The 23,385-nt window shown below is 38.6% G+C and overlaps 1 protein-coding gene across 1 annotated transcript in view; it reads right to left on the bottom strand.

Annotated features, from left to right (window-relative positions):
- Nucleotides 1–22,309, bottom strand: part of DDX46 (DEAD-box helicase 46) — an 82,963-nt gene extending 60,654 nt beyond the window's left edge. The window contains exons 1-11 of the mRNA XM_027076659.2: nt 22,129–22,309; nt 17,830–18,015; nt 15,153–15,296; nt 9,717–9,813; nt 8,468–8,633; nt 6,691–6,842; nt 5,788–5,901; nt 5,065–5,230; nt 3,582–3,702; nt 2,826–3,001; nt 1,761–1,882 (exon numbers count right to left, since the gene is read on the bottom strand). Coding sequence (XP_026932460.1) covers nt 1,761–1,882; nt 2,826–3,001; nt 3,582–3,702; nt 5,065–5,230; nt 5,788–5,901; nt 6,691–6,842; nt 8,468–8,633; nt 9,717–9,813; nt 15,153–15,296; nt 17,830–18,015; nt 22,129–22,145 — 1,461 coding nt within the window. The 5' untranslated portion in view covers nt 22,146–22,309. The remainder of the gene's footprint in view (nt 1–1,760; nt 1,883–2,825; nt 3,002–3,581; nt 3,703–5,064; nt 5,231–5,787; nt 5,902–6,690; nt 6,843–8,467; nt 8,634–9,716; nt 9,814–15,152; nt 15,297–17,829; nt 18,016–22,128) is intronic.
- Between the last annotated feature and the right edge of the window lie 1,076 nt (nt 22,310–23,385).

Raw genomic sequence — 23,385 nt, 5'->3', positions numbered from 1 at the left:
AATCCCTCTGAGCTGACAGTGCGGAGCCCAAAGGGGGCTCGAGCTCACCGATACAGGGCTCGAACTCACGAACTGAGAAATCTTGACCTGAGCCGAAGTCTGGTGCTTTACCAAGTGAGTCACCCAGGTGCCCCTATTTTTTATTTTTTACAGATTTATTTATTTTGAGAAAGAAAAAGTGTGGGCAGGGGGAGGGGCAGAGAGAGAAATCCCTGTGCGGTCAGCACAGAGCACGATGTGGGGCTCAAACCCATGAACCCTGAGATCATGACCTGAGCAGAAACCAAGAGTCAGACACTTAACCGACTGGGCTACCCAGGTGCCTCAACAATCAGTATTTTTAAAATGAAATAGAATGGAAAAACCAGAATTTGTTAGAGATCAGTAAACTTTCATTTCACTTCTATATAAATATAACATGCATGCATGTCTAAAGTTATTTTTTGTAAATGTTATTTCTTACAATAAAATGTCATCAGAACAACTGAGGCAAGATAAGCTGAGAAAACATAAAGCATTTAACAACAGCAAATATTCCTTAAAAAGGAATGTGGTTAAATAAATTGAGATAATGCCACTTAATTTATTGCATTTTTCTAGTATCAGAAGACATATTCGTTATCAAAGCCTAAGAAGTCTTTTAAGAAAAAAAGTCGACTTTAACATTGTACAACATGACCTTTCCAAACCTTATTTGATCACACAACCTGGTTTTTTTCCTTCCTCTAGTTAAAGCAAAATTATCTAATAACCATCATTTTTAAGAAGACATTTGGAAAAATGTCAAAGTAAAGAGAGTAAATGAAATGATGTTTAAATAACTCTTGCTGCAGGGCGCCTGGGTGGCTCAGTTGGTTGAAGCATCTAACTTCTGCTCAAGTCATAATCTCAAGGTTTGTGAGTTTGAGTCCTGCATCAGGCTCTGTGCTGATAGCTCAGAGCCTGGAGCCTGCTTTGTATTCGGTGTCTCCCTCTCTCTCTGTCCCTCCCCTGCTCATGCTATGTCTCTCTCTCTCTCTCAAAAATATATAAACATTAAAAAAAAATTTTTTAATAAATAAATAACTCTTGCCAAAAACATTTAAAGATACCAGTGAGACAGGTATTAATGCAAAACAGTCATCACCACCTTTTAAAGATGTCACATGAATTAGAGCCAGTTGGGAAATCAGACGACCTGGTTCTGGGACAAATTAAGTCTTATTAGCCTAAACACTTTGATCAACTTACTTAACCTTTCTCGCCATTTCTTTATCTATAAAATGGAAAAAATATCTGCCTTCCTTGAGCAGAGAAAGACAAAGAGGAATATCAGGAAAGCCAAGGTATAAAAATGACTGAAAATCTTAAAATATAAGATTAACATAATTCATCCTCACTATTATTTTTAAACCTCATCTTTTTTAAGATGAAAAAAAATTTTTTTAATGTTTATTTATTTTTGAGACAGAGAGAGACAGAGCATGAACGGGGGAGGGTCAGAGACAGAGGGAGACACAGAATCTGAAACAGGCTCCAGGCTCTGAGCTGTCAGCACAGAGCCCAAGCAGGGCTCGAACTCATGGACTGCAAGATCATGACCTGAGCCAAAGTCGGACGCTTAACCGACTGAGCCACCCAGGTGCCCCAGTGGCTAAGATTTTAAAAGCAATCATTATACAAATCACTAAAACAAATCACTTTTAGATCATTAAATAATTTAAGAATGGGAACACTGAAAGAAAAAAAATGGAAAAACTGAATGCTCCTTTTATAGTTACCTGCTCACTGATTCCTGTTCCTCCATAAACACAGACCACTCTAAGTCCCAGGGTCTTTGAAAACTTCTTACATTCTTTAGTAATTTGTAAAGCCAGTTCTCGAGTTGGAGTCATGATGACAGCTGAAAAGATAAATATGTCAAAAGCCTAACCACCAAAATTCTTGAAAGGCTATCCTGTACCGTGTTATATTTAACCTCTGAAATAATGTTCAGGTTTCTTAGTATAATTTTTTGTTTTTGTTTTCATTTGTTTTATGCACCTCTGAAACCCTCTTTCAAAAGGTTTGTAATAGTAGAGATTGTGGCGATTGCTAATTTTAAGTAGATTTTAAGAACATGCTACAGAAAGATAAATGAGAGTTAAATGTCTCACTCAAACATCAGGAAAATACTGGGGTGAAAAGAACGCAAATCATTCTCAACTGCAAATCACAGAACAAAGATAATCAAGCGACTCACTGTGCTGCAGAGCCATACCGAGGCTTCCGGAAACAACCTTGGTGTGAAGGGCACAGAAAAAGTAGGAATATATTGTGCCCCGTTTCCAAGAGAGGAGCTGAGCAAATTTTCAAAACCCTACTCACACTTGCAAAACAGATCTCTGCCAAATGAATGAACAAATGAACCTGAAGACCTAATCCCGAAGGAGATGATGGCACTATATATATAGCCTTTTAAGGCGAAAAACAAAAAATGGAAAATATATTTCCTTACAATCTTATATGTTGAGTTTATAGATCCACTGACACTCACTAAGCACAAACCTCAATATAAATAAACAGATAGATGCACGAGGAGTCTACCTGCCGAGTCAGAGTTTAAAAATTGAGCTGTGCCAGGAGAGGCTGTTTTTGTACTTCTGAGGTGTCACTCCAGAGCTCTGAAGATTCTCACTCCACCTGCTGGTAAGGGGAAATCAGCCCCAAAGTGCCAAATTTATAAAGGAAATGTACATAAAGACATCTTTATTGTTATAACAGAACATTATAAAATATCAGGTCTTTCTGATTAACTGACAACAAAGTTGTTACCTGAATAAATAGTTTAATGAAAGGAATTGTACCTATTGGCCCCTCTCCTTCTTCTAATGACCTCTGATCCATGATGTGTCTAAACATGGGCAACAGAAAAGCAATGGTCTTTCCGCTTCCTGTCTTGGCAATACCAATCAAATCTCGTCCAGACATTATAGCAGGAATCGCCTGGGTCTGGATTGGCGTGGGTTTTTCATAGCCATGCCTTAAAAAGCAAACCAAAGAAAGACAAGGTAAGAACTGGCATCTGTGGGTCTCTCCAAGTCCCATAGTAAGGTTTTCCAAAACGCAGAATAGCTGTACAACGAATATTATTTGCCAAAAGGGAATGAAGGACTGAGGCATTCTACATCATGAATGAGCATTGAAAATATTATGTTAAGTGAAAACTGAATCACAAAAGACTATGTTAGTACGATCCCACTTATAGGAAACGTCCAGAAGAGACAAATCTGTAGACACAGTAAATTAGTGGATGCCTAGGAGAAAGAAGGGAGAAGAATGACTACTAAGGGATACAGGTCTCTTTTTGGGATAATGAATATGTTCTAAAATTTAATTATGGTGATGACTGCCTAACTCCATAAATATACTAAAAATCATTGAACTGTACAAAGAGTAAGGTTTATGGTATGTAAATTATATCTGAAAACACTCAGCTGTTTAAGAAAAAAACAGTAAATTTTTCTATGAGAGTAAAAATGTAACCAATGGAATTAATTGGATAAAAGAGCCATTCTGAATAGGAAGACACTGAAAAATGTAGAGAATCACTAACTACTCACTTTTTGAGAGAATTTAGGATCTTCATAGAAATTCCACACTGGACCCAAGATTTAATTGGTTTGGGGCAGCCTTTTCCCTTGACAGTAATGCCTTCCATTTCCAATCGAAAAACATTTACCTCTACAAAACAAAATCCAGATTAAAAGCTATTAAATATTGTTTCATTAATGCCTTCTACTTTTCAATCAAGCATGGTAAAACTAAGAATCTTCAATTCTTGGGGCACCTGGGTGGCTCAGTCAGTTAAGCATCAAACTCTTGATTTCACCTCAGGTCATGATCTCACAGTTCATGAGTTCGAGCCCCGCACTGGGCTCTGTGTACTGACGGTCCAGAGCCTGCTTGGAATTCTCTCTCCCTCTCTCTCTCTGCCCCTCCTGCATACTCTCTCTCTCAAAATAAATAAAGAAACCTAAAAAAAAAAATCTTCAGGGGCACCTGGGTGGCTCAGTCAATTAAGTGTCCAACTTCACCTCAGGTCATGGTCTCACGGCTTGTGAGTTCGAGCCCCACATTAGGCTTTGTGTTGACAGATCAGAGCCTAGAGCCTGCTTCAGATTCTGTGAATGCCCTCTCCCTCTGCCCCTCCCCTACTCAAGCTCTGTCTCTCTCTCAAAAATAAGTAACATAAAAAACGAAAAGAAAAGGGCACCTGGGTAGCTCAGTCGGTTAAGCATCTGACTTCAGCACAGGTCATGATCTCATGATCTCACTGTTCATGGGTTCGAACCCTGCATTGAGCTCTGTGCTGACAGCTCAGAAGCTGGAGCCTGCTTCAGATTCTGTGTCTCCCTCTCTCTCTGCCCTTCCCCTGCTCACACTCTGTCTCTCAAAATTGAAAAAAATGTTGAAAAAGTAAAGGAGAAAAGTTTTCAAAAAAATCTTTTTTTTGTACTACTAAAGATAATTCCACACAAAATCTATAGGACACTTAATACAATTACTGCTGTGACCTAATAGGGGATTAAAAGAAATACCCCGTTTCTATAATCTGTCTTTTATTATGTCTTACACTGAAACATCAATAAAAGAACAATGATTGACAGGTAATACAAACACTTGTTCTCCAAGCAAGAGTTGCCTAGATTATCCTTATTCTACCAATAATTAAACAGATTCACACTGGTTCCTAACCCTCAAATCCCAGAAAGGGAAAGGCTAACAATACTTTATTTGCTAACTTCACATGAAGACTATTCTCAACCCAAAAAATCTCAACTACATGACCCAAACTAATTTTTGCTCATTTTTAAAAATACTTCCAAAGCTACACTGATTCCTCACTGCTCTGAATCTTTGCAGATGAAGTTCACACTCACTAGAATGACTTCTTGCCTTCTTGTTTCTTCTCACTTCTCCAGGTAAGCCATGAAAACTCCTCCTACTCATGCACCAACTTACAACCTACCCACATTCCTCCTAGGCAAAGCGAAGCATATCCTCCTCTGTTCAATAACCAATAAATGAGTAAAAGAATTTTACCCTCTTGAGACATTTTTGCTAATTCTGGAACTTCAACATAAAAGTTTTTTCTGAATGGTTCATATTCAATTTTTCCATGATCCACTGGTTCTAGAAGCTTTCTCTGTTTTGTCTGGTAGCCTGTAAGGGCCGTCTGAAGATCAACTTCTTCCTCCTCTGAAGAATACTATAATTAAAAAAATAATAATAAGGAAAAAGCTAAATCCTTTATTATTTTCTCCTTACGGAAAACACTATTCCTAGCTTTTAAAATCCTCCTCTCCTAGAAAATATTCTTTGGCTTTTACTTTTTCACATTCTGAATTTTTCAACTTAGTTTCTTTTTTCTTTGTCCTTACAGAAAGTTATAATGACAATATAAAGCTAAAATAACAAAACAATTCTAATAAGGCTTTAAAGAAGTTTTGATATAGTTCTCTCTACACAAATCTTTACAATGCATGTTAAAAGAAGAAATTTAATTCATTCTGTCACTTTATTTCTTCTCTTGCCTTATATGTCTGAGGTCAGTGATGAGGGGCAAAGGGGAAATCAACAAGTGGGCATGCAGAAAAAAGTCAAAGATATGAAAATGTTCTACAGACTGGATATTCAGCAACAGCACTGTTGAGAAAAGCAAGAACTCCTCCTAACAGTAGTTTCTAGAACTAAAGAGCACATCTCCACCAAATAAACACTTCTAGGATAGTATAATGAACAAAGTCAAAATTAACAAAGAATTACCTCCATGGCATCCTGGTCATTCTCCATTAGCTCACCTTTCTTCTTATCAGAATCTACCACTGCTTTTTTGGTTGTCACTACAGTGACAACTTTTGTGACTGTTGGCCCAGACTTCTAAAATAAAAAAGGAATATAAAGTATGTTATAAAATTGAGAAGAAATTGTATGCAAATGAAGCACAATGATAACTGTCACAATTTATAATTCAAATGACAAAAGGAGTCTGCTTTCTCCTAATGAATTTGTTTAAATTTTAAAATGTAACATTAACTGGATTATACGATATAAAGTTTACTATATATTTTATATAATACTGTATAATGTAATTTTATATCATTTTACGTAATATATAATGTTATAGAACATATAAAAATGTAATATAATTCACTTAAAAAAACTTCTAAATGGTACTTTTTACTCATTGGACAAGCCAGACACTGTTGAAAGAGCTTAGGATAAATCAATAAAGCAGGTAAAGGTCACTACCATTAGAGAGCTCTCATTTTACAAGAGAGAAACAATAAACACAGTAAAAACTAAATCAGATAATTTGCCAGAAGACAACAAATGCTATTAAAAAGAAGAAAAATACACTGGTAAAGGGGATCAGATATATGAAAGCTGAAAGTGCCAATGAAGTCTGGAGAGGACCTAATGAGAAGTCAGCATAAGGAAAGACACTAAATACAGATGATGGCAGTAAGAGCAACTTTTTGAAAGAACGCTTACAGCTAAAATTCCCTAGTATCTGTGGGACTGAGAAAAAGCACTAGCATTTCTGAGAGAGGGGAGGAATCAAATTTATACACTCAGGCAAGTCAGTCGTAGGTCAATGTGACAAGAATTCGTTATCCAATTAGGAATACTGGAAAAATCTTTAAAAAATAAGAGAAAATGGTATACCTTTTCATTCCCTCCACCACCCTTCACACTTCGCATATTAAACTTTTTTACTTCCTCTTTCACTTCTTCCATGTAAGCATCTAATGGATCTAACTCCTCACCCTCCATTTCATTTCCTTCCTTTTCAGCTTCTGCAGGATCATCTTCATCATCTAAAAGAGCAGAATCACTCTTTTGTACATATGTTTCAAAAGGAAATACTTCATAATCAGAATGCCTCTCACCGTGACCTCTTCCCTCACACCCTCCTTTCCAACCAACCCAGGGACGAAGCAGTTCAAATACTCAAACTTAACAAGTTATTACACTTAGCAAGCATGCATCAATTTTACATAATGATATAAATCACATGATACATTGAAAAGAGACAGGACTAAAAACTTTCTGTTAAATAGTACATTTCTTTCAATTACCTTTTTTTAAAATCACAAAAAAAAAATCGCACATTTTCAATTCAAGATAATCTTTTTTTTCACATATCAAAGATATCATCACCCCTTAAAAATACATTCTCTTCATCTATTTAAACCACTGTGTGAAACTTTCATAGAAGATAAAAATTCACCAGAATTTTCACGGAAAAATAGAGCAAAACTCCATTTCCCTATAAAATTTCACACTCTTCTACTTCACTAAAATCTAAAAGTAAAAATCATATACGCCAGGGAAATAGTTCCCTTGTAAGTTATGAAAAATCAGGAGGGACCTGAAAACATGCCTTTAACTTACTTTCATTACTAATATTCTTATTTGTAATAAAAAAATTAAAGAGCTATTTACTGACTGTGCCCATAAGAACTCAACTCTCCACTCTCAAGTAAAACCAGTGAGGGGCGCCTGGGTGGCTCAGTAAGTTAAGCGTCTGACTTTGGCTCACGGTTTGAGTTCGAGCCCTGTGTCAGGCTCTGTGCTGACCGCTGAGATTGGAGCCTGCTTCGGACTCTGTCTCCCCCTCTCTCTCTGACTGTCCCCCACTCACACTCTGTCTCTCTCTCTCTCTCTCTCAAAAATAAACATTAAAAAAAATTTTTTTAATAAAAAAACAAAAATGAGGTAAAATCAGTGATCCTTACTGAACACTATCCTACACTTTACATTTTAACATAAATATTATTAGAGAGATTTAATATCTCAATATGAACCCAGCAATTCCACTCCTAGGTATATTAACTAAAAAACTAAAAGCAGGGATTCAAATGTATATTTGCATACCAATACTTGCAGCAGCTTTATTCACAACAGTCAAAAGGTGTAAACAACCTACATATCCAATAGACCAATAGGTAAACAAAACTCAGTATACACATACAATGGAATATCATTCAGCCATAAAAAAGGAATGAAATTGTGACACATGCTACAACATGGAAGAACCTTAAGGACATTATGTTGAGTCAAATAAGCCAGACACAAAAGGGCAAAGACCGTACGACTGCATTTATGTGAGGTACTTACAAAAGGCAAATTCATAGAATAGATATTTTGGGGGATAAGTAGGTGGAGGGTAGGGCAGGATGGGGAATTAATCTTTGTGGGCACAGAGTTTCTGTTTGGGATGATGAAAACATTCTGGAAATGGCTGGTGATGATAGATGATACACAACACCATGAATGTACTTAATGCCATGGAATTGTACATTTAAAAAAAGGTTAAAATGGTACGTTTTTCCACAAGAGAAAAAATGCCTAAAAATTTCCACTATGAAGTATTATTCATATTTCTAGAATATTCTACATGAATTGTTATATAGACTACTAGTGTACCAAATGAATATACCATCATCATCTTCTAAACTCCATTTTTTCCCTTGTTTCATCTCTTCAATTTCCTTTTTTAGTTCCCCTATGTTTTCCATGGCCTTTTTACGTTGCTCCTCTCGCCATTTTTCTACTCGTTCTTTTCGCTTCCTCATTTCTTCTTCCAGCTTATTCTGATCAAAGTTCTTGGGGGGGGGGGGGGGGACAAGAGAGACAGTGAGAGAAGGAAACAAAGATTAACAACTTTATTTCAGCAATATTCCAAATAACTTTTTCAAAGTATAAGAAAGGAAAAGGAAAAACATGTATTTACAAACTCCTTAGTTTAGAAAAGATTTAGATCACACATCTTTTAAACATATCCACAAATACACCAGCAAAATGAATTCATAACAAAAAGCATCTTCAACTAAGAAAGCAGACAGACTTCAAAAACCATAATCTAATCTCTTTTTCATTACAGCAAAATACACACAGGAATTCACTTTCTTCCTCAACTAGAAACTAGATAAATAAACACGCAAAATTCCCTAGTTGTCAGTTATTGTCAACTTCAAATCCTCTAAACTCCTCTTAAACTGCCACCATGAAAAAGAAATTTTCTATTAGAAATTAATGAGTAAGGGAAAGCTATGTACCAACATGATTAAAAAGCTTTGGTCATAGGGGGCACCTGGGTGACTCAGTTGGTTAAGTGTCCAACTCCTAATTTTGGCTCAGGTCATGATTTCACAGGTTCAAGAGATCCAGCCATGCATCAGGCTCCATGCTGACAATGCAGAGAGTGTTTGGGATTCTCTACTCATTCTCTCTCTATGCCCCTCTGCCCACCCCACAAAAGAAACAAAAAACATTAAAAATATATTTAAAAACAAAAAAACAACCAGCTTTTGTGTTTAGCCTTTATGTTTAAGTTTCCTAGAAACAGCCTTTGTAAAGGCTTTATCCAGGGACACCTGGGTGGCTCAGTCAGTTAAACGACCAACTCTTGATTTCACCTCAGGTCATGGTATGGCAGTTGTGAGTTCAAGCCCCATATCAGGCTCTATACTGAAACTCAGGACCTGGAGCCTGCTTTGGATTCTGTTTCTCCCTTTCTCTATGCCCCTTCCTTGTTCGTGCTCTCTCTAGCTCTCAAAAATAAACATTTAAAAATGAATAAATAAATAATTTTTTTAAAGTTCAAAATACATAGCAATAAAAAAAACAACAATCTGTGATTACAGAAACAAGCTTGATATTATACAATTATTTGTTAGTAAACATACACCAGCATCTTTTTCTTTTTCATCTTCCTTGTCATCTTTGTCTTTTTTCTTCTCTTTAGAACTTTCCCCACTATCTGTTTTCTCTTTGGACCTAGACCTACAAAAAAAAGAAAAAAAGAAACATCATCTATTTGTATTCAGAAACATTCACATTTAAAAATTTTTTTTTTAATTTTTTATAATTTTTATTTTTGAGAGAAACAGAGACAGAGTGTGAGCAGGGGAGGGTCAGAAAGATAGGAAGACACAGAATCTAAAGCAGGCTCCACGTGCTGAGCTGTCAGCACAAAGCCCGATGCGGGGCTTGAACTGACAAACTGCAACATCATGACCTGAGCTGAAGTGGGACGCTCAACCGAACTGAGCCACCCACACACCCCTTAAAATATTTGTAAAGACCTGCATTTTACTTTTTTTTTTAAAGTTTATTTATTTATTTTGAGAGAGACAGAGGCAGCATGAGTGTGGGAGGAGCAGAGAGAGAGGAAGAGAGAATCCCAAGCAGGATCCACACCGACAGCATGGAGCCTGATGCAGGGCTCAAACCCACGAACCGAACCCACGAGATCATGACCTCAGCTGAAATCAAGAGTCAGATGCTTAAATGACTGAGCCACCCAGGTGCCCCGACCTGCATTTTACATTTAACTTCTGAGAGTCAATTTCACTTTCATATTACGTTAATAAACATCCTGGAAATATAATGAAAACTTAATCCTATAAGTAGCAACAAATAACATTAATTATTAAATATTTGGCAATTTGCCCAAGAAAAAGTGGACATATCACATAAAAATAATTACAAAATTTAAATAGGAGGTAAAATTTGACACACAAAGAAATATACCAAAACATTAATATTCTACAAGATAATTTGGTATGCAATAATGTTTAAAACCCCAATAGACGTGCATTTTCCCCTATGTATGATATCTTATAATGAATAAAATTTCTTATTTTAATGCAATCATTTCAGTCTACTTTTACACCCCTTATAATTGGTGCTTTTAAAAGTACATTAGAGGGGCGCCTGGGTGGCTCAGTCTGTTAAGCGGCCGACTTTGACTCAGGTCATGATTTCATGGTCAGTGAGTTCGAGCCCCGCGTCGGGCTCTGTGCTGACAGCTCAGGGCCTGGAGCCTGTTTCAGATTCTGTGTCTCCCTCTCTCTGACCCTCCCCTGTTCATGCTGTCTCTCTCTGTCTCAAAAATAAATAAACGTTAAAAAAAAAAAAAGTAAAAAAAAAGTACATTAGAGGGGCAGCTGGGTGGCTCAGTCAGTTGAGCATTCAACTTTGCCTAAGGTCATGATCTCACAGTTTGTGCGCGTCGGGCTCTGTGCTATCAGCACAGAGCCTGGAGCCTGCTTTGGATTCTGTGTCCCCCTCTCTCTCTGCTCCTCCCCCATTCATGTTCTGTCTCTCTGTCTCTCAAAAATAATAAAAATTAAAAAAAAAAAAGATTGTTTATGCCATTGCATTTCTAATTTTTCAATCAGTTTGTCAAATACTTTTCTATCCATGTATGCTAAGAACCAGAAAAGACCCTAAGTAGCAACAACAATCTTCAAAAAGAAAACCAAAGCAGGAGGCATCACAGTCCTGGACTTTAGGCTGTATTAGAAAGCTGTAATCATCAAGACAGTATGGTACTGGCACAAAAACAGACCCTCAGATCAATGGAACAGAATAGAGAACCCAGAAATGGACCCACAAATGTATGGCCAACTCATCTTTCACAAAGCAGGAAAGAATATCCAATGGAATAAAGACAGTCTCTTCAGCAAATGGTGCTGGGAAAACTGGACAGCGACATGCAGAAAAATGAACCTGGACCACTTTCTTACACCATACACGAAAATAAACTCAAAATGGATGAAAGACCTAAATGTAAGGCAGGAAGCCATCAAAATCCTCGAGGAGAAAGCAGGCAAAAACCTCTTTGACCTCGGCCTCAGCAACTTCTTACTCAACACATCTCTGGAGGCAAGGGAAACAAAAGCAAACATGAACTATTGGGACCTCATCAAAATAAAAAGCTCCTACACCACAAAGGAAACAATCAGCAAAACGAAAAGGCAACTGACGGAATGGGAAAAGATATTTGCAAACAACATTATTAGATAAAGGGTTAGTATCCAAACTCCGTAAAGAACTTCTCAAACTCAACACCCAAAAAACAAATAATCGAGTGAAGAAACGGGCAAAAGACATGAATAGACACTTCTCCAAAGAAGACATCCAGATGGCTAACCGACATGTGAAAAAATGCTCAACATCACTCATCATTAGGGAAATACAAATCAAAACCACAATGAGATACCACCTCACACCTGTCAGAATGGCTAACATCAACAACTCAGGCAACAACAGATGTTGGCGAGGATGAGGAGAAAGAGGATCTCTTTGCATTGTTGGTGGCAATGCAAGCTGATGCAGCCACTCTGGAAAACAGTATGGAGTTTCCTCAAAAAATTAAAATTAGAACTACCCTACAACCTAGCAATTGCACTACTAGGTATGTATCCAAGATACAGGTATGCTGTTTCGAAGGGGCACATGTACCCCAATGTTTATAGCAGCACTATCGACAATAGCCAAAGTATGGAAAGAGCCCAAATGTCCATGGATGGATGAATGGATAAAGAAGATGTGGTATATCTATACAATGGAGTATTACTCGGCAACAAAAAGAATGACACCTTGCCATTTGCAACTACGTGGATGGAACTAGAGGGTATTATGCTAAACGAAATTAGAGAAAGACAACTATCATATGACTTCACTCATATGAGGACTCTAGATGAACATAAGGGGCAAAAACATAAGAGACTCTTAAATATGGAGAACAAACAAAAGGTTACTAGAGGGGCTATGGGAGAGGGGATGGGCTAAATGGGTAAGGGGCATTAAGGAATCTACTCCTAAAAGCATTGTTGCACTACATGCTAATGTGGATGTAAACTAAAAAAATAAAGATTTTTTTAAAAATTTTAAGAAAACACAAAAAACACTTCTCTGAATCTACTTAAATAACTAAGAATTTTCACTTTGGCTCTTACTAATATAAAGTATTACAATGATACATTTTCTAACGTTAAACTAATCTTCCATTTCTAGAATAAATCCAACTAAGTCATAATTATTTTTTTTACATATGGTTGGATTTGATATAATATTTATGTTTAGAATGAGTATAGCCTATAATTTTCTCACACTGCCCTTGTCAGGTTTTAATATCTACATTCTTCTCAATACACAAAATGAATCGAGAAATGTTTCTTCTTTCTTAAGTCTCTGTTCATCAAAAGTATCATTGCAGAGTGAAAAGACAAACTACAGAGTAAGAGAATATATTTGCCATTCATAAAAATGACAGTAAACAACCATCCAGGATATTTAAAAATAACAACAAAAACTTCCTATGAATCAATTTTTAAAGAAACAACCCAACAGGAAAATAAGCAAAAAGATTTTTAACATACTTCAGAAAAGAAGAAATTCGAATGACAAGCAAACATATGAAAAGATGTTCAACCTCACTGGTAGAGAAATACAAATTAAAACCACAATGATATTGGTATAACATATCTAACCAGTTAGCAAAAATTAGAAGGACTGACAATACCAAATACTAGGAAGGGTACGAGACAACACAATTATCATAATGTTTGTGGGAGTATAATTAGTATAACCCCTCTGGAAAGCATTTGGGATCACCTAGTAAAAATGAAGGTATGTTAATTCTTTTTTTTTTTTTTTTGAAGCTATGTTAATTCTATGGCCATGTAATTCATTTATATATACAGACTAGGGAAACTCATGCACATGTACACTAGGAAACATACATACAAATATTCACAGGGCACCTGGGTGGTTCAGTCAGTTGAGCATCTAACTTCGGCTCAGGTCATGACCTCACAGTCCACAAGTTCGAGCCCCAGATCGGGCTCTGTGCTGACAGCTTAGAGCCTGGAGCCTGCTTCAGATTCCTTCTGTGTCTCCCTCTCTCTCCACCCCTCCCTCACTTGCTCTCTTTCTCTCTCTCTCTCCCCAAAATAAATGTAATAAACTTTAAAAAAAAACATTCACAAGCACCTAAAAGTTAAAACAACACGTACCTCAGTAAAATGGATATATAGTGGTATATTTATGCCGCAGAATAGTATTCAGCAATGAAAACGACCTACTGTTATATGTAACACAGATGAGTCTCAAACAATCACCAACACAGATACAAAAGAATATGTGATTCATTCAGGTAAAGTTAAAAAAACATACAAATCTAAACTATTCTTTTTCCAGATGCAAACACAGATGATAAATAAATAGAAAGAAGTTACTAGTACAAAAGTCAGGAATGGTTTTATCTAGGGTAGTAAAGAGCTAGGTTAGAGAACAGACATGGATGGCTTCTGGAGATACTGACAATGTTGTATTTCTAAACCTTAGTGGTGTTTACATGAGTATTGCTTTATAATTACTTAATAAACTGCATATTTATACTTCATTCACTTTTCTGAATTTATATTTTAACTTAAAATAGTCCTAATGGACATTATTATATGGACCTCAGTAAAATAAAACTAACAAAATTAATGACAGGAAAAAAATCCTCACGACTAATATGAAGAAGGTACAGAAAACAGACACAAATTCATGTATTGACTATCCTTTGACACCACTTTTACAAACAGGAAAAGAATGAACCATTGACAAGAGAAATATAAAGAATAAACATAAATGACACAGATAAAAAAGTAAACATATTATGTCTAAAAGACATAACCAATAACTCAAAATTGAATGGTACTGGCATGTTAAGGAAACATGTATATTTAACTTAACACAAGCAAAGTTCACACCCATCCTGAACAGCAATTCAGTAATACATGTCATGATTTAAAAACTGTCAAATGGGATGCTTGGGTGGCTCAGTCAGTTAACCATCTGACTCTTGATTTCAGCTCAGGTCACAATCTCAAGGTTCATGAGTTTGAGCCCCATATCAGGTCCTGAGCTGTTAGCACAGAGCCTGCTTAAGATTCTCTCTCTCCCACTCTCTCTTCCCCCCCTTCTGCTCCCGCTCTCTCTCTCTCAAAAATAAACGTTAAAAAAAAAGTTATCTGTCAAATCAATGTTAAAAATGTTAAAAACATACCTCAAAAGAAAACCAGAGTTCCTAGGAAGAGGTTTATATAATATATTCCTAACTATTAAAAGTAGATATTAAAGAGAACAATGTATTGAGTGTTAAAACCAATCGAATCTAGTATTTTCCAATAATTTACAAGCTTTACAACCTATTAAAATTCAACCAACAGTTCATCATAGCAGCCAAAATCAGTGGGAAAAAAAAAAAAAAGAAAGAGAGAAAAGGAATAGTGAAAAGTCAGTTCCCAACCTGCAAGACAGATACAGTCCAATGATAACATTACCTATTCTCAGCTTTCTTGCTTTTATTGCCAGGACTTGAGGATCTGGATCGCCGGCCTCGGCTTCTACTCCTGGAGCGTCTCCTGTCTCGACTTCGAGATCTTCTTCGCTCTCGACTTCGATCTCTCTCTCTACTTCTGGAACGCCTGAAAAGATACTTTCCATTCATTCTATGACCAATTAGAGATTCTTTCAGATAATGTTTCTGTGCCATGTTGAAAGAGCTTCTTAATTATTACCATTACTAAAGCCTGAGATTTCAATTAACCATCAAATCAGATATAAATAGGGAACAATTGGGGCACCTAGGTGGTTCAGTTGGTTTAGCGTCTGCCTCTTGGTTTTGGCTCAGGTCATGATCTCACAGTTGGTGAGTTCAAGCCACACATCAGATTCTGCACTGACAGTGTGGAGCGTGCTTAGGATTCTCTCTCCCTCTCTCTCTGCCCCTCCCCAGCTCTCTCTTTCTCTCTCTCAAAATAAATAAATTTTAAAAATAGATAGATAGATAGGGAACAAGTAGGGCGCCTAGGTAGCTCAGTTTGTTAAGGGTCTGACTCTTGGTTTGGGCTCAGGTCATGATATCTGGATTAATGAGTTCAAGTCCCTCAATGGACTCTGCACTGACAGCATGACAGCATGGAGCCTGCATTCAATTCTTTCTCCCTTCCCCTCCCCTGCTGGTTCTCTCTCTCAAAATAAATAAATAAACTTTAGTAAATAAACAGGGAACAAGTAAAGCCAATTCTTAAAAATGGTCAACAAAAAACTGATACTAATTCCAAAATGATATTTGTTGAAAAACATAGCAAATCTGTCATAATAGCTTTTTGAAATCTACGGCCTATAGTAGAAAATCTAAAACCCAAAATCAGCCAAAACCTAAGTATAATGATAGGCACAATGGGGCTATGGGAAGATCACAGACATGAAGAGTAGGAAACAAAAATTTCTATTCTAGAGCTGGCAGTCACATGACATATGGCAGATCAACTCTGTGGCTCAGTTTCCTTATCTATATGATATGGAGACTTTACTTACATAATCTCAAAATCCTTCTTGCTCTAAAACCTCATGATTCTTTTTTTTATTTTAAGTTTATTTATTTTTGAAAGAGCAAGAAAAAAAAGCACAAGTCAGGGAGGGGCAGAGAGAGAGGGAGACAGAGGATCCGAAGCAGGCTCGGCGCTGACAGCAGAGAGCCCTATGCAGGGTTCAAACTCATGAAGTGTGAAATCATGACCCGAGCCAAAGTTGGACGCTTAACTGACGGAGCCACCCAGGTGTCCCTAAAACCTCATGATTCACTCTCAAAAGTTAAAGACATTATCTTAAGTAATCAATTTCACTTAACACATACTTGACTGAATTATATGAAACTGTTCCTGGGACCACATAATACAAAACTGAAGAAATTGCACTATATGCATTCTAAAAGATGAATATTCTCCCTGAGTACCTTTGCTAGTTCTCCTTCTAATGTTTGGAAAAAAATAGGGTTTTTTTTCTGTGATTAGTTCATAACACCTATACAACCCTGTCTTCTTTCCTATTTTAATAAAAAACTTATCAGAAATTTTTTTTGGTGTGGAGAAGATTTTTATTTAAAGACAATGTCTTTCACCTCTTAGGAAGGTTATAGCTGCTTGATTCGTGCCTAAGAAAATGCAAGCACGTAAAATAAAAATTAGGGTGTTCTTTCGTTTAAATCTAAAATGGTTTTTAAGGGGCACCTGGGTGGCTCAGTCGGTTGAGCGTCCGACTTCGGCTCAGGTCACGATCTCGCGGTCCGTGAGTTCGAGCCCCGCATCAGGCTCTGTGCTGACTGCTCAGAGCCTGAAGCCTGTTTCAGATTCTGTGTCTCCCTCTCTCTCTGACCCTCCCCCATTCGTGCTCTGTCTCTCTCTGTCTCAAAAATAAATAAACGTTAAAAAAAAAAAATTTTTTTTAATAAAAATAAAAAAAAATAAAAAATAAAATGGTTTTTAAAAATTGTGTCAAACGGGAGCACCTGGATGGCTCAGTCAGTAGAGCAATCAACTCATGATTTTGGGTAAGTTTGAGCCCCACAATGGGTGTAGGGATTACTTAAAAATACAAATCCTTAAAATTTTTTTTTTTTAAAGTGACAAACAGCAAGTAGGGCTTGGGTAGCTCTGTCCTTTTTCCTTCTCCTATCAGCTTTAGTGGCTGCTCTGAACATAGTGGTCAGCGTTCTTGGGACAGAATTAGAACAGAACCCCCTTGACAGCATATTACCTTATCTTTTACTGGCTTTTAAAACCTCCCTCAGGGGGCTCTGAAGGTTCTCTTTGGTTTGGTTTTGGTTTTGGTTTTTAAGTAGGCTCCACACCCAACATAAGGGTAAAACTCATAAACCAGCAATCAAGAATTGTATGCTCTACCCACTAATCCCAGCTGGGCACTGCCCACCCTTTCTTAATTTTTATTTATTTGGTTCTCTTTGGATTACAGGAAATAGAGCCAAACGTTTCCAAACTTAAAATACTGTTTGAAAGTCTTTGTTCCAGGCAAATCACTTCTTGACCTAATCAAACAAGCTGGAGTTAAAACAGAGTGCCTATAAAGGGGCCGCTAAAATCCAGTCCAAGTCACACTTTTAAAGAAGCTGAATTTAGCTGACAGAGACCAATTTATCGTGAATCTTTAAATTCTTACCTCAGGCGCTTCCGGTCTCTTGACCGAGATCTTCTTTTATCCCTGCTACGAGACCTCTCTCTCCTTCTATCTCTATCTCGGCTTCTAGACCGCCTGTCATCTCCACGTTTACTTCTTTTGTCAGGTGAGCGACTTCTAGATCGACTTCCAGAGCGCCCCCTTGATGCTGACCGCTTCCGATAATGGCTAGAAAGTAAGGTCAAGATTAAGTTTAGGAAACACAGTTAGCTTGTATGATATTTTATTTAATCACATTTTCCCAATATATCTCAGCACACAAATTAAACAATGAAAGGACTTTGTTTTTTTTTAATTTTTTTAACGTTTATTTATTTTTGACAGAGAGAGAGAAAGACAGAGCATGAGTGGGGGAGGGGCAGAGAAAGAGGGAGACACAGAATCCAAAGCCGGTTCCAGGCTCCGAGCTGTCAGCAAAGAGCCCGACGTGGGGCTCGAACTCACAGACCACGAGATCATGATGTGAGCCAAAGTCGGACGCTCAACCGACTGAGCCACCCAGGCGCCCCAACAATGAAAGGACTTTATACACATAAACTCTTTTTTTTTAAGTTTATTTATTTAAGTAATCTCCACAACCAACGTGGGGCTTGAAATCACAACCCTGAGATCAAGAATCACATGCTCTTCTCACTGAGCCAGCCAGGAACCCCTACAATTCTTAAAATCAGAGGGAAGTAATGATTCCTTCATTTATAGTCCATGTAGAGAGGGGAAAAAAAACTATCTTAAAAGGGAAACAAGGACAGTAAAAAGAACAGATCAAACTCCTGCCTCTGGGTCCAAAGCAACTTGCATTCTGGTAAAAAAAAAAAAAAAGGATGACCAGTTAAGTAAAGAAAAAAATAAACAATACATCACCATCACGTGGTGCTAAGGAGAAAAACATATTAGAGTAGATGAAAGAGAGGATGGGAGGTAGGAGGTTTGCTATTTTACAGTAGGTGACTAGAGAAAAATGTGCTAAGAGACATTTCAGAAGTTTGAGAAAAGTAAAAAGAACCGTGTAGATATATCGGGGAGAAACTTTTCAGGCACCACAAGTGCAAAGACCCTGAAGACAAAGTTTGACTGGTGTGTCCAAGGAACAGCAAGGAAGGCAGATGTGGCTAGGGCTGAATGACCAAGAAAGAGTACCATGAAATGAGGTCAGAGATACCATAGCGCAGCCAAACATGCACAGATTTGTAGAGCCTTATAGATCTGAGTAAGTTGAGGTTACTGGAAAATTTTAAGCACAGGAGCAACGTTACATCAGTTTTTAAAGCATTAGTCTGGAGGTACCTGGGTGGCTCAGTTGGCTAAGCATCCGACTCTTGATTTCAGCTCAGGTCATGACTTCATGATTCCTGGGTTAGAGCCCCACATCAGGCTCTGCACCAATAGCACGGAGACTGCTTAGGATGCTCTCTCCCTCTCTCTCTGCCCCTCCCCAACGAATGCATATGTGCATGCCCTCTCAAAATAAATAAACTTAAAAAAAAAAAAAATTTGGCTGCTGGGGGGAGAACAAACTGAAGGAAGCCAAGTGCAGAAGCAAGGAAAACAGGTAGAATGCTATAGCAATCACCCAAGTAAGAGAGTAGTGGCATGGATCAGAATGTCAGGTTCAGAGTTGCCATAGGAAGGGTCAAAATGTAGATATCACGGAGCTAGAGCTGATTGTATTTAAGGACTAATTCAATGTCAAGTGGGACAGCAAGGGAGAAGTCACGAGTGTTGCTGAGATACTTGCGCAGACCAAGCAGAAAGACAAAGTTGCTGCGTACTAAGATAGGAAGCTTGAGAAGTAGATGTGGGGGGAGAGTGGGAAATCAGGATATTAGGCATTCACATGGAGATGTACAGGAGGTAGTTGAAAATATGAGTCCAGGGTTCACCAAGGGAGTCATCAGTGTACAAAGGCTACCTAAAGCGATAAACGTGGATAAGATGGCTAGGGAATGAGTATACCTCATTATCCTTTAAGCACGTGAAATTAAATGTGTAGAAACCCAAGCTTATTTTTTAATGTTTATTTATTTTTGAGAGAGACAGACAGATAGACAGCATGAGCAGGGGATGCTCAGAGAGAGAGGGAGACACAAAATCGTAAGTAGGCTCCAGGCTCTGAGCTGTCAGCACAGAGCCTGATGCAGGGCTCGAACCCACAGACCATGAGATCATCATGACCTGAGCTGAAGTTGGACGCTTAACTGACTGAGCCACCCAGGTGCCCCTAGAAACTCAAACTTACTGCCTTTCCCTCCCCAAACCATTTGTCATCCCAACTTTCAGTCAGTAGGCTCAAAGTATCAATTATCTTCAATATCTCATTCTACACAACCAATAAAACACCAAATATCACCAATTTCACCTCTGTGATTCTTTTCAATTTTATCACCTCCTCAGAGTTCTGTCATGACTCCATATCAAAGTTATGTAGTTAGGGCATTTTAGAAGACCTTTAGAAATCTTCTTGCTTCTACCCTCTTTTCCCTTAAATCTGTTTTACTCATTGCTGCTAAGGTAATCTTCATAAAGCAGAATTCTGACATTATAAACATACACACTCATTTCTTAAAATCTTCAAAGGCTCTCAATTAAAATCTTAACTTCGAAACTAAATCTACAATCCACCCACATTCTGGACCCAACTCCATTTCAGAACCTACCTCCTACCACTTTTCTTCAACCTTTCATGACACCTTCACATGCAGGCAAACTGGGCTCTTCACTTATTTCTCTAACACCTTGATCTTCCCATCTCTGAACCTTTCATCAGTCCCTAAACTAACCTAGAAAACAAGCCAGGGAAGAAGGCTAAAGGGCTGGAAGAGACTTAATTGTGAAGGGCCCTGAAGGCGGGCTGAAGAGTGTGACTTCATCTTGAAAGAACCAAAACAGACAAAAAGAGAGGAATGACATAATCTTTATTTAAGAAGTGTCACTCTGGCTGCAGTGTGAGGAATCTATTAGAAGGGCAAGATCACAGGAAAATAATCAATTTGAGGCAAGTGTAGCAGTCTGAGCACTAAATAATTAGGTCTGAATTAAGTCATAGAGAGCAGGAATGGAGAGAGGATATAGAATCGTATTGGGTTGAGACAGTTAAGAGAGAAAAATGAATCAAATAAGTACACTTGCAGGTTTCTGCTCTGGGTAGCCAAATGAACAGCCAATGCCTTCAAGAAGATTTAAAAGACGCCCCAGGAATTTTGTGCAGATGTAGAAATATTCTTTATCTTTATCCGGGTGATGTTTCCACAGTTTATGGATTTGCTAAATTTCAGCTCTACCCTTAAGCTTTGTCTATTTCCCTGAATGTTAATTATATGTCAATAAACTATTAAGGGTCAACTGGGTGGCTCAGTCAGTTAAGCCTCCAACTTCAGTTCAGGTCATCATCTCACAGTTCATGAGTTCCAGCCACGCAGTTGGGCTCTGTGCTGACAGTTCAGAGCCTGGAGCCTGCTTTGAGTTCTGTGTCTCCCTCCCTCTAGGCCCCTCCCCCACTTGCACTCTGTCTCTCAAAAAATGAAAAAACATTAAACAATTTTAACAAAAAATAAACTATTATTTATATCCCAGATAAAAAGGATCTTTTAGTAACTGCTAAATACAAAGCAAATAAATACTCATCGCTGAGATCAAAACCTCAAGGTCCCAAACCAGGTAACAATCTAAAGTTTTGAAGAGATATCCTAATTCTAGTAAGACCTCCCAATGCACAGCTTTAAAAGGACAGAAAACACGTAACAAAGAAATATGAAATCTATCTGCAAAACAAATCTCCATGCAACAATTACTGTAGCCCACTAAAAGCCTAGTCATGTACAATGTTGTAGGTGATGTAAAAATATTGGTCTCCACGCTCCTTTCAACTGACTTGGGAAAATACCACACAAAGAACTAAAATAGGCAGCAACAGGCGCCAAGCAAACGTGGCAAATGCGAACTGCAAGAAATTCAACTGGGATCACTGCTGCCAGAGCGATCACGGTGGGCTCCATGGAAATGGCGGGATGTGGTGCCCAATCACTGACGCCCTGGAGGGGTGGTCCCACTCCAGGGGCTGGAACCGGCGAAGGCAGTGCTGGGAACCCCGTGGCCGTCACCGCCCCAAATACAGCCACTCCCTCGGCCGGGGTCCCCCAGCCCCTCTAGTGGCCGAGGTCAGCGCTGGCCGCACGTGGGGCCGCCCGGGGTCAGGCCTGGCCCCGCTGGCACCTCAACTCCCGCCTCTTTCCCCCACTTCAAGGAAACCGCCCGCCCGCTCGCCCTCTCAGCGCGCCGCCTCACCGTGACTCCCGGCCCATGCTGCCGGCCGCGGGAAAAGCGGCACCCTTCGGGACAATGCGCAGGGTAACCGGACAAAAGAAGAGGCCGCGCCGCCCTCAGCTAGCCGAGCGAGGAGCAGCACTAAGAGACAGCGGCAGCTCCAGCGGTGGCAGCCATCCGAGAGCAGCCAACGAAAACAGGACGTGCTGGCGCCGGTGGCAGAGAGAAGGGAAAAGCGGGCCGGAAGCTGCTATCTATCCACAGCGACTCCTTTCGGCTGGAGGCCGCACAACGCCGGCCGCGCCGCAAGACGCGTCTTTTGCCGGGTTTTCCCTGCAAGCCTCGGAAAGTTCCTGAGGTAAAGAAAGGCTCCTTGGCTTTGCAGGCCCTGGGAGGGTCTTTCCTGCAAGGGCCACCGACACGCCATAGGCATCCCCCAGTTGTCCCAGGACTTGTACTGCCGTCCCCCTTAACCTGCGCTAAGTGATGGTACAAACATCTCCATTCACAGATTCATTTATACATTCATTTGTATGTATTGTTATGCGTGCTGTATGTCCTAGATCCGAGGAGCTTACAATATAGTGGATACAGACATAACTAAAACCACAAGTAGATATAAGAAAGAGATTACAGCAAAGGAGAGGGGTTCAAAAAGAGATCCCTGAAGATGTGACCTTTGAAGTAAGATGTGAAGACTGAGGAGTTAAGTTGGCGGAGAAGAGGATGAGAGCTAAAAATCTATTTGTAAGATTATAGTGGTTCTCAATATCTTCTGAGCTTGGAAGTTTTAAAAAAATACATGAATGGGGCACCTGGCTGGCTCACTGGGTGGAGCATGTGGCTCTTGATCTCCAGGTTGTGAGTTGGAGCCCATATTGGGCATAGAGATTACTTACAAATAAAATCTTAAAAAAAAAAAAAAATACATGGATGCATGAATACCATACCTAAATTCTGATTTAATTGGTCTGGAGTGCTTCTTGTGCATTTTTGAGCTTCTTTAGTGATTCTGAAGCACGCTCAAGGTTGAGAATGACTCACCTAGCATAAGCACTGTTTTAGCAGAAAGCTGTAATGCTAAAGTTGGAGAGAGGCTCTTATAGTTTACGTGCCTCTTTACTTTTCTACTTTCTTATACCTAAGGATGACAGAAAAATTCTAGATTTTGACTGTGGCTGTTGACGCATGGATGTATACATTTGTCAAAACTCATTGAACTGTAAACCTTATTTTTTATTTTATTTTGAAGTTTATTTATTTTGAGAGAGACAGAGA

The sequence above is a fragment of the Acinonyx jubatus genome, chromosome A1, assembly GCF_027475565.1.
Source record: "Acinonyx jubatus isolate Ajub_Pintada_27869175 chromosome A1, VMU_Ajub_asm_v1.0, whole genome shotgun sequence".
Lineage (NCBI taxonomy): Eukaryota > Metazoa > Chordata > Mammalia > Carnivora > Felidae > Acinonyx > Acinonyx jubatus.
This window is presented reverse-complemented; position numbering and strand designations above follow the sequence as displayed.